Here is a 14,691-nt window from a genome sequence, read left to right on the forward strand (position 1 = left end):
AAAAAGAAATCAAGCTAGAAAAATGTTGATCTTTGTTCAAGTTTTGATAATTTTGAAATGGCTAATATAGATTTACTTACATGCGACTTGTTATTATTGTCTATTAAATTTAAATGGTCTTAAAATGACCTTACTTTTGTAACCATCTGATTCCCTAGCCAGAAAAGATTTTGTAAACATGATGAGATTATGTTATACGGCCTGGCAGCAGGTACCGTGCACTAGAGGAGGGCTTAGCTGAGGGTGATGCTTCTTTCCATTCTTATATATAAACAGTCTGATTCAGAGAATATTTTAATTACTATGAAAAGGAATAGCTTTTATTCATCAAACAAGATAAAATAAAAGAACAACAAAAGGCTTCCAGTCAAGAAGAACTGTTACCACAAAAAATCACTAAGAGTAAACTTTCCGACGTTGCAATGCCTGTTTTCATTTAGAGCAAAAACGTTAGGAAGGTCCACGAGGAACATCATATCTGCTATATTTTTTATGAAAGTTCAAATTTGCAAGGTTATTGAATCTGCATTTTTCATAGTCGAACGAAGCCTGGTTTTTAGCCGTCTAGCCATCGAGTAAGTTCTCTCTGCAGATGCAGACATTGCTGGCTTAACTTGTGAAAGCTAACAAACAGTTCCACTTCGCCTATGAGACGAAGTTCTGCAGGCTTAAAAATTGTAATTCTCTCCAGAATATGGTCGAAGCTTACCGTTACGGATTCATTTTCTCAAACAAAATTCTATAATACAAACTTAGATTTCGAGCCCACTTTTGAACCAAAAGTACCTTTTTAGACTGACTTTTGCAGTAATGGAAAATCCTTGAAATAAACAGAGTCTGTGTGGACAGAACAGGTCAGCGTTGGACTCTATTGGCAATTCTTCCTATCTATGCAAGTGGCACTGATTGGGCAATCTCTACAGTCTTATGCTTGCATTTCGGATTGGCCTTTTTCGATTGACAACTGGGTATATATACATTATAGCTTAGAACTATCGTTAATTATTGTGTCGGACCAAAAGCTTCAGCATGTTTTAACATATTTGCTTTTTTCAGAGCCATTTGTAATTTAATCGTGGGTAAATTGGAATAGGCTAACAACATCAAAGAAGGAAACTAGAAAAGCGAAATCGATAACTTCAAATTATTTAAGTCAAAACCAAATGAATTGTCAAAGAAAGTCTCCTAAACTGTCAAGGACTTTGTCTTGATCGACAACCTTTTTATAAAGTATTTTTTCAACCGCCTAAAAGAAGCAACAACTGTTTTTTTGCAAAGTGTTGTATCGTTACATTCTGCAAAAATCCATGAAGGGCATTTGTTGTTCGGGTCCAACTATGCCACTAGAATTTATAAGACATCAATTATGATTTTCCTTGACAAAAGAAAGTTTGTCTACGATCTATATATCCTGCTCCTAAACAAAACACAATAGCTTTTACTTGTGAAATCTATTTACATGAAAACTTCGTTTCATTAATTATCAAGTCTTTAGCGAAGTCTTCACTTTGAAGAACTAATTTTTAAAGGTTTTAAATGCGAAATTGTATTCAACCTTCTGCGCATTTATCAAACAAAAGAAAACATACGGCTGGAGATTCGCATAGCAACGCATTATGGGTCTCCGGAATGCGAACTTTGAACGGGCACGTGGTCTGTTTAGAAGCAAAGGCAGAAATTTCGTATTATCTCATTTGCATTAAACTCGGTAAAAGAACTTTCGTTTGTTCACAAAATTCAGTTTCGACACCAATCCGCATGTTTATGTGTGGTTTTATTGAAATTGACAGTACAAGGGTCTATTATCTAGATTTCGCTTCACATATACCATCAACAGAAAAAGTTCACACAGTAACAAGATCAGAAAAGGTAGAGATGAGTGTCAGTCCAGAAGATTTCGTATCGTTCCTCAGCTTGCTTGCAAGCGAAAAAGATATCCGCGTCATGGTGCATCACGATGCAAAGGGCGGCATACTAACAGGCACATCGGCGACAGTCGGCGGCATCTGTGGCGGGCCGATGGGAGTAGTTCTCGGAGGATTATTCGGTGGAACTGTTGCCGCCATTACATGTAAATCGACACAAGAAGATGTGGCGACAATTCTAACCCATCTGAAAAAGGAGCAAAGAGTGGACCTCTTCAAAGCATTTGCTGACATTTTGTGCGAACTGAATCCTAAAAGTTATACAGAGTTATGCTCGGCGGTAGAGAGGAATCCAGACATGAAGCAAATGATCGTGCGAAAACTGAAAATATATGTTCGACAAGCATGGAAGGTGGAAATAATTGATTCAAGGACACAACATGGGATTTACGAGTGAATATTCGGCAGTAAAAATCGCAACTTAGTTTGTATCAACCGGACCCAAGGAAAGCAAAGAGCAGAGGAGGACATTTTTGAGAAAACAAAAAACCTAAACAGCACTTCTAGCTGGTATCATTGAAATAAAAAACATTGAATTTTTCAAGTAATCGCCTTAATCAGAGAAGGTCGCCTCGAAACTTCTTAAATTGGTGTCGAATGAGTTTAAACAATAACATCTACAACGTTATATGCGAATCACTCATTGGTGAACTTGTCTTTGCTTTTTACCAATCAGCTGAAGCTAGTCGATCACGTGTTATTCAGAATGGATTATTTGAACACATGACTCAATTCGAAGTTGCTAAGAAGCAACCAAAGAACTTTGAGAATATTGGTGAAGCTGTAAACAACATCCCGAAGAAGAAGACAACCGAATGAATAGCTTCATCAGGAACAAAGAAAACATTAACGTATCGTTTTTTCCTGTTTTAGTATTTTCATTACCAATGATTTTGATTTTCCCCAAATCTACAAACTTTGTCATCATTCAACAAACAAAAATCGTTTCTACCTACTTTCGCATTATTGATCTAAACATTTGATGTCAAAAATGTAACAAGTTTGCCTTCAAAAACCTTTTGATGTTACAATGATTGAAAAGCTAAGTAGAATTTGTAGATTTGGTAAATAGAAAATAGCAGCAGTAGTCTGCTAAGTAGAAAATAGCAGCACATGGGAGAAGACGATACTTCGAGAGAATCTAAGAACTTATAGGCCGATTGCATTTGCAGTAGCCTGCGCCCCAGCCCTGCGCCCCAGTCCTGCGCCCCAGCCCTGCGCCCCAGTCCTGCGCCCCAGTCCTGCGCCCCAGTCCTGCGCCCCAGTCCTGCGCCCTAGTCCTGCGCCCCAGTCCTGCGCCCCATTTGTAGACTGAGGCACAGGCTAATTTGCAGACACCGGGATATAATACAAAAAGCAACGACTTTGTTCTTATGTCAGTTTTATATAGTCATCTCACATCAACTTACACAACAGTTAAAAACCAGCGATCGTTACAGGCAGGGCCACTGAGAGGAGGGGAGCAAGAAGGCAAATTGCAGGGCCTCGATGTCTAGGGGGCATCATAAAGTGTCGAATTCCGTTTTAAAATAGAATTAATTAAAAGTAACACCAAAACGGTAAAATATTCAAACGATTGCCAGAAAATGATTGAATTTAAGCAAATCCAAAGTGCGTGGTCACAAAAATTTCGCCTTTCGGTTTTGCCCCAGGACCTCCATAACCTCTCGGAGGTCCTTGTTATAGGACTCAGAAAAAAATTTACTTCAAAGGAAGTTTAGATAAACAAGAGATAGGCAAACCAGCTTCAAAATGTGCTTAAAATTGATTGAGACAGTATGCTGACCGCTAGTTTCCAGTCTCTTTGCTGTAATTTAGGATGAAAAACGTCGAAGTTCAGTTTTTGTATTTTATCCAAGTAAAATGCGCACGGCACCTGAAAAAAACAAAGAACTTTGTGATTAGATTTTAAATTTGGGGCCTGGCAGAATCACCTTGTGAGAAAACCAAAATAGCTTCTAGGATCTTGCAAACGATAAGGTTGTTAAAACATTATAACAATCGATCAGGTCGGTCAAAACAAAGCTATCATATATGTAAACGTTCACAAGAAAATTTTGCAAAAGTGAGTAAACAAGTAAACAATTTTGGAACGTGGAAGTACTTGGGTTATTACCAGTTTGACCGTGGGAACGGAAAAATTCAACAGAACATAAAGGCCACAACGTAGCAATGTATTCACTTGCTCCCTGGGACCTAGTCTTCTATGTAATTATCAGTGTCGCATTGCCACTGACAGTCTATATGCTGGCTCTAGATCAGCATTGGGTCCTCATCCAGTTTAGCTGTACTTATGAGCTCTGACATGGGGCGAAATCGGTATACAGCCGACGGTTCGAGGTTTCTATGGTTTTCCTTACTTCACATTTCTACTGCAACTTTGTTGGATGGCTTACAGCCCACCAACGCTTCAGCAATGCTTTGTGGTGCGGCTCTTTTTAATAGGCTATCGAGTCTCTAAAACTCAGGCATATTTTTTCCATGTAATTGTTAGCAACTTAATTGTATTTTTTCAGGATAATTCATGAATATATAAAAATAACGAAGCAGCAAATACATACCGCAGACAAGCATACTTTTCGCGCTTCTTTCGACAAGCCGTTCTTCAAATTCCTCGCCTACAAAAGACAGTCGATCAGCAAGGACTGAGCATTTGTCACAATTTCGTATAGAACTTCATTCTTTGCCAATGAGAGTCTAAATCTACCAAAGCGGCAATTTTTACATTGTCTTTAAATGATTTACATTGTTACGCGGCAAAATTTACATTGTCGTGCAATCTAAACATTCTACAGTGTGAAAAACTTACTTTATCAAACGTTTAACAATTATTGAAAAACAAAGAAAGTATGTTGGCTGTAAATTGAATAAACATTTTAACGATATTCAGAGTATCGCTAACAATTTTTAAGAAAGCAGAACTTAATATATATTTATATAGGAACTGATTTTGAAGAATCATATAGCGAAACGCTAATCAAGTTGTTTTTTTGCTGACTATCTATTTAAAGACTTCAAACACATAAGAGTCCATGAGAATATATATAAATACAAATATCTAAATTTACTTGGCTAAATAATATTGCAACACAAAGATTGCAAAGTCAGCAAACTGATCATGGGAAATCTTATCGAGAATAAATCATTGTTAAGAAATAGAAATCTATCAAAAATTTAAAATTTAAAAAGCCAATGCCAAGCAACAAAGGAGTATATTTCATTCCATACCATAACGTTAAATTCTTTTACTTTGTTATCTTAGAGTTGTATTCACAGAAGTCATCTACATTGGCAATAACTTTCATCTTTTTCAAATCATATCTAAATAAAACATTACTGCTCATAGGATCTAACTTTTTCTAGTGTTTTAGCAATGCTAGAGTTTTATTTATAAAACTCTGGTATTTTTGCACTGTGCATTTCCTTGTTAAACGCCTTTTGGTAAGGATGATAAATTACCTTTTCAAGATGAAAAAAGGCCTGGCTGGCAACTTCATACACTAGATCTGATAAGATTTGTGGATTTTTATGTCGTATAATATCCTCTTGTGGCAGTTTATACTGCAAAAGATTCAAAGAAAATATCAATCAGCAGCTAAAGTTAATAGCTTAATTTTTCACAAAAATTGGAAATCACTTTTAATAAAACAAGAGTCAATAGAACAAGGAATTTCATAACAATGGTTGTTGTGATAATATAACGTTGTGATAAATAGGTACAAACTTATATTGGTTACTAAGAATATATGAAATTTATAAAAAAAACTTGTTTGAACAATTATTGTTAAAGCAATATTAAATATGAGCATAGTCAATTGAATAAAAGACATTATATTAAGCAGAAACAAATCCTTGATTCACTATTGATCATTGAGTTATTACGTATTTAAGCTACTTTAAAAATAGATAAAGCATTAGAAACACCAGTACTTCTCGATCTAAGTTGCAAACGTATCGTTTAATATTGATCCAGCAAGCCATTACAATCGCCAGTCAATACAAATTACATGATATATACATGAAAATTGTTAATTTGTTTTCTCTATGAATAAGTGCAGCGGTACAAGAAGTAGTAAAACAGCTGTTTGTACCTTAATCAATAAATCCACAGGAAGGAATACTTTTCGCCTCTGTGCGTTGAATGGCACAGCTCGTAAAACGGTTGTCAAGGAAATCGCACGTCCAATGTGACTGGCAACGTGATCTGTATTTATATCCTTTATTCCTGGAAGTTAATCAATTAAACAGCCAATAATTTCCTGCAAAACTGATAGAAAGATTATCTTTCAGAGTCAGTTCAGAATTTCGTTTAATCGGTGGTTTTTCTTCTACACAATTAAGGTTTTATTAATTTATAATTGACTTTAGTTTACATGACTTCTAGAAAGGAATATAAGAGGATCTCATTTTTCGACGGACTGTTCTGTTAACGAAGAGTTTGAGGGTTTTCTATTTAAATACAACTAAAACCCCTTACCCTAAAAGCATTGCTATCATCTAAACTTGACAGTAGGATCATATTACGGTTTACGCTTGTCCATATCTTCTTAATTTGGGGGAAGGGGGGGGGGGGGGGGTACAGAGGAAGTCATCATTGAAAAAAGCAACATTTTCTGGGTATTGTACAATGTTGTTTGTTTGGTAGAGATAAGAGTAAAAACCCGATTAAACAATTAGAACTGAAGATCTATTAAGTGTTCAAAGGAAGAGAATTCAAGAAACTTTTCTTGGTAACACTTAATGTTGTAAAGCAGTAATAGAAAAGATTGCACATGCGTTTGTCTTTCCTCAAGTTTCCTAGAATGCAATCTTTTGATGATAATAAACACATACTAACCTCACCTAAACTTTCTAAAATTAAGTATAGAACTGGCGAGACGGAATTTTCACCATACATCTCTATTTCTTCTATTGTCATGAATGGTTTATCATCCAGGGTTTTTTCCTGCAAAGTTGACAAACTGTGAGATAAAAATTACAATTATAAGAACGAAATTATTTCTTCTTCTAGAGTATCAAAGTGAGGACGAAAATGTTCGAAAATTCTCTTTCTCTCTCATTTTTCTGAATGTTCTACCCCCGTGAAATGAAAAATATCTTCCGAAATAGACTCACGAAAAGCGAGGTCGTTTTTCCTGTTTTTTGAAATGAGGCAGGTATGTTTTCTGTTTAAGGGAGCTCTGTAAATTGAATACAGAGAAGCTCTGCAATCCTGCGGTAGCCATTGATAGGGCTTGCAAAAAGTACATTTGGCGTCAATTACGACGACACAAAATGCAATAAAACTTTAGCTTATTGCTGAGAAGCTTAGACCCTTTGCTATATTTTCACGTCCGGATACGGTTTAATACTGATTCTTGGTGTCGTTCAAATACGTTTTCTGTGTTCAAATACGAGACAGACACTGATTCATTAAAATAATCCAAGTTCATTAAAATAAAGGGAAAGGATGATGTCGGTCTGTAAAGTACGCTCGGATGCGCATTCTAAGGGGACGTCTCCAGAAAAATATTACGGTGTTGTTATAAACGAAAATCCAGTCATGAAAGCTACTCGAAACTGTGAAAGAGCATAAGTTGCCTGCAAAGGTATGGCTTACAAAGTACAAGAGATATGCTGTACTGTGAGAAAAGGATACATCTAAAGTAAGCAAGCAGCCTGTGCTTTGGTACTGCTACCTGAGACCGATGTTGTTACGTCATCAGGGCCAACAGTTGCAGAAAGCATAACTCGAGTGATGGTGAAGTGTGTGAAAAAACTGTCAATCTGCAACATTACCATAAATAACATGTCTAAAAGTGCATAACCATCTCCATCAACAAAGCAAAATGACAGTTTTCAATGAACTGTGTATAGAACAAATGGAGCTAGTAATGTGGTGATTTTAAAAATATGCCGATTAGGAAGAGAACACGAAGGAAAAGACCAGGCCACTCCTAGTGAGTTCAAATTAGATCCTACAGGGCGGTGTAAATTGTTGAGACCCCCAGGTAGCTTTTCTACGCTAGATAAAAGTAGAGAAAATCATTTGGAAGAAAACAGTAGAGCAGTACGCAAATAAAATAACAGGATACAAAATGTGCATACAAAAAAGAAGCTTAGTGTAGTAGAAATCTTGAGGATACACCAATTAGGCAAAAAGGGCGAGGAAAATAGCTGGCCATTCTTAGTGAACTTGAAAAAGAGATTCGAGAAACGAAAGTTCATGATTAATCTCTTCAAAGATACTGTGCATGATTGAAGCAAACCCAAAGCATCAGCAAGAGCAGACCACTAAAAGAAAATCGAAGCTGGATGGCTACTCCCTGCATTCTAATTTAGACCAGCCTGGGGCAAAAAGCATCACAATATCTGTCTCACTGTCTCAGCCTATAAGATGCTTGTCATTTCTAGAATGGTTCTGAGAAAATTGTAAAGAAAGTAAATTGGTTAAATGAGAGTTTACCTTATGACAGCATGAGTATTAGGTCGACAATAAAGTAGAACATGAAAGTAAACAATTGGATAAAGACTGTAAGTGATAAGAGATGTGGCCATGTGTTGCTGTTTTAGCAAACCAGTCATAATGTGGAATGGTGGCCTAACCATCATTCGAGGAAAACAATCAGCAAGTAGTATCCTAGGGACAATCAAGGTACCTTCTTTTGCTAACGCGTTGAAATAAGGAAGGCATAGACTAAACCAAACATCGAATAGCCTACAATTGATCTTCACAAATAAAGAAACAATAATAGAAGATCTTTAAAGCATTACATCATCGTCTTCAAGTGAAAATGTCACGTTAAATATGGCATCTGCATTCTATGTGGATATTCCTTTAATCGACGAGAACAAGTTTTTTATGACAATAATGATTTGGAAAATTTAAGAAGGCTAGAAGGGATATTAGGAGAAATAGCTAAAAGTTAAGACCGGAGACATTAAGAGGGCTATCATAGAGACGTTTTTAGTGACATAAGTTTCAAAACCGCAGACCCCTCGCCACTTCCATGGCCACATAAAAGAGCATAATAATATCCATCCGACGAAAGAACAAAGCATGAAAAACATCGAAAGTATCTTATCTCGACTTCAAAACAGGAGCTATGGAGTTAATAGTGATGAGAGGTTGTTGATACACCATCAGTGAATCTTTTAAGAATTGATAGAATCATTCTAATCTGCATGATAAGAGGGCATCAATCTGCCGTTCTCAACCAAAACACATCTTTAAACGTTCCCATTATAACATAACCTAAAGGTTTCTCCAATAACACATACCCTCGCTGCAATCAAACGACTGAACCATGATTTGCTGAGCTTATTTGTTTGGATCACCTAAAAAACAAAACAAAAACGATAAAAGCAGTCAATTATTTTAACTGAAACAAAAAAGGTGCTTAGCTTTACAAGAAGAAACATTTCAATTTGATGAAGCCTAAAGCCAAAAAGTATCTAATTGCGTTTTCTGCAAAATCGGTGCTATTTCAGCTGAAACAGGACTCACCTGAGCAAGGAGCAAAACAACTGGGTGTGCCCTTGGCTTTCCCTAAAATGTGAAAACACATATAATCAAACACCGCTCGATCTTCAAATTACATTCAGTAAGTCGAGTGGCTCATATGCAATAGTGTGCAAGCCTCATGCAAGCTCCATGCAAGTCCCATGCAAGTACCATGCTAGCACCTTGCAATTACGCCTCTGTGTGTCCTATGACAGCAATATAAAGTACCTTCATACAATCTTTTGCTTTCCAAGTAGTGATACTCTGTGATGAGATGTGAGTTTCTGAAGGTAAAGGCAAGATTAAATAAGGAAGTCCAATTTTTTTTGAAAATTTGAGCACAGACCCGGTTGAAATAGGAAACTGCTCGTGCTTCCAATTATCTTTACTCTAATTATCGCCATATAAGTAAGAAAATAACCTGGTTGTAATTTAAGACTACACAAAAATGAAAAACATTAGGTAACTACTTTTCAACAATCTCTTGACTTGCTACAAACAACTAAACTTATGTAAGTTTAGACAGCCTGAATATGTGCTGCATCTAATTGAATATCACTTTCTTCCACTGGTGTTACTTTTTATTAATTCCTGTTCACCTTTATATCTTACCAAAAAGCCTGTAGTTTCGAATGTTAAGAATCTTTCTTATGTCAAATTTTGAAATATTAAACCATAATTTGTGAAAGTTAATGGAGATCACTTTTTAACTGGTCAGTTATATTGTGTTGAATGCTGTATACGAGGAGCTGTATACATTTTGGCATGAAGAAAAGGGCAGTTCTCAGTTGCAACTCTAATTTTCATACTTAATGAGATCCTCAGGAATGTGTTATATCTTTATATTCACTCACATTAAACTGCTGGTGGAAGAAAACAAAGATCTTGGAAACAAATTGATAGTGCTTACTTCATATAATTCATTGATTACATCTTTCCAAAACAGCAGTCTCATGCTTCCAATGTGTCTATCACTCACGCTGTCTTTCACCTAAAGGTATTAAAATGTTTCTGGTGGTTAAATGACCTTGTGCATTGCCACTATGTAAAAAAACACTTCATACACACACAAATAAAAACACATAAAGGTTTTTTATCATTGCAGAGAAGATATTGTTTAATATTTGGTTTGAATTTTAATTTACAAAAGAAATGAAAAGTAACTATAAAATCTACGAGTAGCTAATTGTACTGAGAATATCCCAATCGGATTTGTCACTCATGAAAAAGCACAGACTAGATTGTCTGCTTATGAAAATAGCAAATATATACTCATATTTTTTACCTTAGCAAGTTCAACATTGAAAGCCCTTATTGCAAATGCAGCCAGTCTTGCTTTATCAGGAAGTCTCAATGTGCACAGATAGTTCTCAAAGTCATTTGTCCTGAAAAGAAGTGCTGATTGAAAATCATGAAAATAGAATCTTTAATGGTTGAAAGTTTTTTTGAGCACAATAAATCCACAATAAAATAAAACAGCTAAAATTACAAAGAAGGACACAAAAATTATGCTACAAAAATATTTAAAAAAATGCAATAAATACACAAATCATAAAAAAGTAAAGAAGTAAAAGACGAAAAGGTTTGTTTGTTGCATAGTGTATGCAAAATAGATACAGCTTTCTGCCACAAAGGAGCTGTATGTGAAACTTGAATAGCACTGTGCAAAGGTACTAGAAAAATAATAAAGTATTAGAAAATAAACATTGAAAATTCAATATTTCATGTTTATTTACTGAACATATATAATCCCCATATAGACTAATAATTAAAGGACAAGTTAGCTGATTTTCCTTCAAAATCAAAACATGGTGTTAGTCTAGCCAAACAAATGCTTATGAGCAAGCTTGACATTTACTTTTAAATTAGCTTCATTTTTCTTTCGTCCATTGAAAAGACAGAATGAATAACAATCACATGCCCTGGGCAAAAAGATGTGGAAACCAAACTTTGCAGCCACAGAACAACAGAGCCAAGGACAGTCTCCTTTCTTTTTCTTTTTCCAACCATGAGAATTCTTTGATCTCCACAAAAGAATAAACCAAAACAGATGAGGCTAGACAAAAATTACTATTCTACAAAGTGTGCATGGGTGGAGAATGTTCCTGGCTAAGCAATGAATTTCAAGATTTCCCTAAACCAAACTGATTTTTTTCCTGAACTATTCATCGTGAAATTTCTAATGTTTATTAATCCAACACATGCTGCTCATATGCTTCCCATAGTCCATCTCATTGTTTGCAACGCCATGGTGAAATTATATTGTTCTATAGAATATATGAATCCCTCAGGTAGGGTAAATCAGCAAAAAATTCATTGTGGATAGAGGCAGCTCTTCTAATTTTTTTGCCTCAAAACTTCTTTAAAATAGATAAAAAAAATTTTAAGAATGAAAATCTGAATTTTGCTGATTAACAATGGATCTTGCTTGTGTTACGTAGAAATTTAGAAATCTTAAAGATATAGGCAACCATTGAATTGATTCAAATTTTGTCCCATTTGTGTTGATTGGCGTCATTATCTCTGACATGGTCTATGCATCAAAGCCTGCCAACTTTCCTGCCCTGTCCATTTTTTCCTAGCCTGGACTGCAGAGTACAACAGTTTCCAACCAGATATCAGACAAAAACAAAATTTCAAGTACACAAGTGTGCACTTTGGTATAAGTGTGCACTTTGATTGTGTATATAGTTTGCACAACTAAGCTAGAGCCCAAAGATATCAATAAGAAACTGAATATGATTCATAGTTTTTTGTCGATCTTAAGGAAACATGATTCTTCATTTGCCCAGGCAAAAGGCCACACCCTTGTCACGCCTGGATCTACAAAGCCACTCCCTTTACCAGGTGTGTAGAGAAATTTTAGAAAAAATATTTCGGGTGTGCACTTGCCATATTTGGCACACTGGGTCACTGTGTGTATAACCATGTAATTTGTTTTTCTCTTAATTTCCTTATGATGAACTTACTAACCCAAACTGGAAAGTTTATTTCTTGCGCGGACAAGTTGTCACTTTTAACATTTGGAACTGCGTGCCTGAAGTCAACCTCACTCTGAAATTTCTGGTGTTTCATTACCTGGTGATTTTGCTGCTCTCGACACGGCCAATTTGCACGCGGAATGGGAACAGTCTGGCTGCTAACAAACACTGAATGCAATGCCAATAACTAGTTCTGTACAACACATTGATAGATAGACGAGAAGTTAAGAGGCCGGTTGTTCTAGATAAACTATTATGTAATTTTATTATTCAGAATTAACTCATTAAAAAAGAGTCATACTAGAAATAGCTCTTGCTAGTACTGCCCGCAAACAATTAGTTCCTTGATAATGATTGTTTTGAAAATTTAGGTCAGGATATTCGAAGAAGACACCATCTTGGGTTTTCACAATTTTATAAAAACAGCTGCTCTAGTTGATGCTAAAATATTCTTTTTATCAATAATTTTTGGTGTTCAGTTTGCCTTTGATTTAAGTCCAACGCCCTTTTGAAAATCATGAAGTTTTTCGAGGGTTTGACATTTATTGTTCTAGATAAACTATTATGTAATTTTATTATTCAGAATTAATTCATTAAAAAAGAGTCATATAATGATGTTACCTGACAAGTTCAATGCAGTAGTCAAGTGTTGTTTGTTTATTTCTGCTTCCATTTGCAATATTCCTTTGAGCCGTAAAAATTTGCGTACACCTAATAAGACCTGGATCAAGTCTCCTCGTGAGTTTGAACCCGAGCATTTCTGTATTCCTTTCCCTTCTTTACGTTGCATGTGAATGCCAAAATATTAGGCCTAGAAAAACCTCTTATTGGAGCAGGCTTTGGTGAAAACGAGACCACATTACAAACAAAGATTTCGCTCAGGTTAAGAATGGCAAAAATGGGTCCGATGGGGGTCCGATGACTCGTAAAATGTAAAATGCTTTGCTATTTACCGTACCTAACATATTTGAATAATGGGGGGAATTTCGCAAAAAGGGCGTTTCCCCGCATTTGCGAGTGTTTGAAGGGCGTGGTCCAAAAAGTTTCTGGGGGCTAACTACTGCAGCCCTGGGTACGCCACTGTTGGTACAACAATAGTGAATAATGTTTTACGGATGTTTTATTCGTTTAGCCAGGCCTTTAGAGCACTGAGGCATTGTGGCTCCTAGAAAAGGCCGAGAGAAAATTATGAGGCTTTATTTATTAAATTTGAGGTACGGGGACATGCCATTACTTAAAGGTACTTTTTTTCAAAAAATGAGAATTATCGGTATCAGTTTTTGAAATATGTCAAAAATTATGCAAACCACTTGAAGAAATGTGCAGAATTATGGGTACCATTTTGGAAAATATTGCAAAATTTTTAGGAGGAAAATCTACAATCACTGCCAAAATTACTTGGAACACCCAACACTTTTCGCTGTGTTTTTCTATTTTTCATTTGTTTTCCCGAATACAACTACTTCCTTCCCTCTTTCCCCCCAAAACAATGTTGAAAGTATGGAAAATATTATACAAAGCACACGAGAAAGTGTACTCCACAACCCCTCCCTTTTTCCTATAGTATATCAACATTGTTCTTAGGGGGAGAGGGGGGTGGCTGAATTTGCCTTTGAAAACCGACGTTAGTGTTCCAAGACTTTTGGCAGTGATTGTAGCACAAACAAAAATAATGTCCAGTTAGGAATGAAAGTATGAGATATGTGTAATATTAAGATTTTAGAGCATGGGATTTTGTTGTCTATTGAAAAATCTTCTTTACCTGACGGTATTACAGGTCACATTTTCTAAGACATGTGTGTAATTATCGTTCCAAATTTTGAACCAAAATTTCACGTCGCCGTCCAAAGATAGGTTTAGTTACCTCACTCGTTCGTTTCATTTACTCTGATGAAGCCCTGTATGCCGGGGCAAAATATTAGTATTCGTTTAGTTTAATTTATTTGGAAAACTCATCTCATAACATTGGATTCTCGTCGCCGTTTTGCTTTGTTTCTGAATTTTATCCTCGTATTTATATTATGCTCATTGCAAGTTTCACAGAATCCGGCGGACAGCCTATCCTGCGGTTCTTCCTTTTCACACATTAGTTACCTCCTCTCTCCCCCGAGATGTGTCTACTTAAGAAAACAAACAATCAATGAAATACTAAAGAATTACCAATTTTTATTATTATTAAAGGGGCATCTGCTATATTTTACAGGAGTGTAAATCCCTTTTCTCAACACATTGAAAATAAACACAAATGTCACATAGAGTTTACGTGCACTTGGAGATACCTCCCAAGATTTAATGATGTTCA

The 14,691-nt window shown here is 35.9% G+C and overlaps 2 protein-coding genes across 2 annotated transcripts; one reads left to right on the forward strand and one right to left on the reverse strand.

The window, feature by feature from the left end:
* The first annotated feature begins 1,614 nt into the window (after window positions 1–1,614).
* On the forward strand, window positions 1,615–4,902 carry LOC148960416 (protein C19orf12-like). The gene has a single exon (XM_089116129.1). The coding sequence runs from the start codon at window positions 1,630–1,632 to the stop codon at window positions 2,320–2,322; it is 693 nt and encodes a 230-aa protein (XP_088972255.1). The 5' UTR covers window positions 1,615–1,629; the 3' UTR covers window positions 2,323–4,902.
* On the reverse strand, window positions 2,173–13,220 carry LOC135691115 (NADH dehydrogenase (ubiquinone) complex I, assembly factor 6). The gene is made up of 10 exons (XM_065208880.2): window positions 13,011–13,220; window positions 10,694–10,793; window positions 10,319–10,399; window positions 9,412–9,453; window positions 9,186–9,242; window positions 6,768–6,870; window positions 6,017–6,150; window positions 5,385–5,486; window positions 4,487–4,543; window positions 2,173–3,801 (listed from the first exon to the last, which is right to left on the reverse strand). Exons 1-10 carry the CDS (start codon window positions 13,145–13,147, stop codon window positions 3,673–3,675), a joined length of 942 nt encoding a protein of 313 aa, XP_065064952.1. The 5' UTR covers window positions 13,148–13,220; the 3' UTR covers window positions 2,173–3,672.
* Window positions 13,221–14,691: the final 1,471 nt, after the last annotated feature.

This window comes from Rhopilema esculentum, chromosome 4, assembly GCF_057945365.1.
Source record: "Rhopilema esculentum isolate cy_ngs chromosome 4, ASM5794536v1, whole genome shotgun sequence".
Taxonomy (NCBI): Eukaryota; Metazoa; Cnidaria; class Scyphozoa; order Rhizostomeae; family Rhizostomatidae; genus Rhopilema; species Rhopilema esculentum.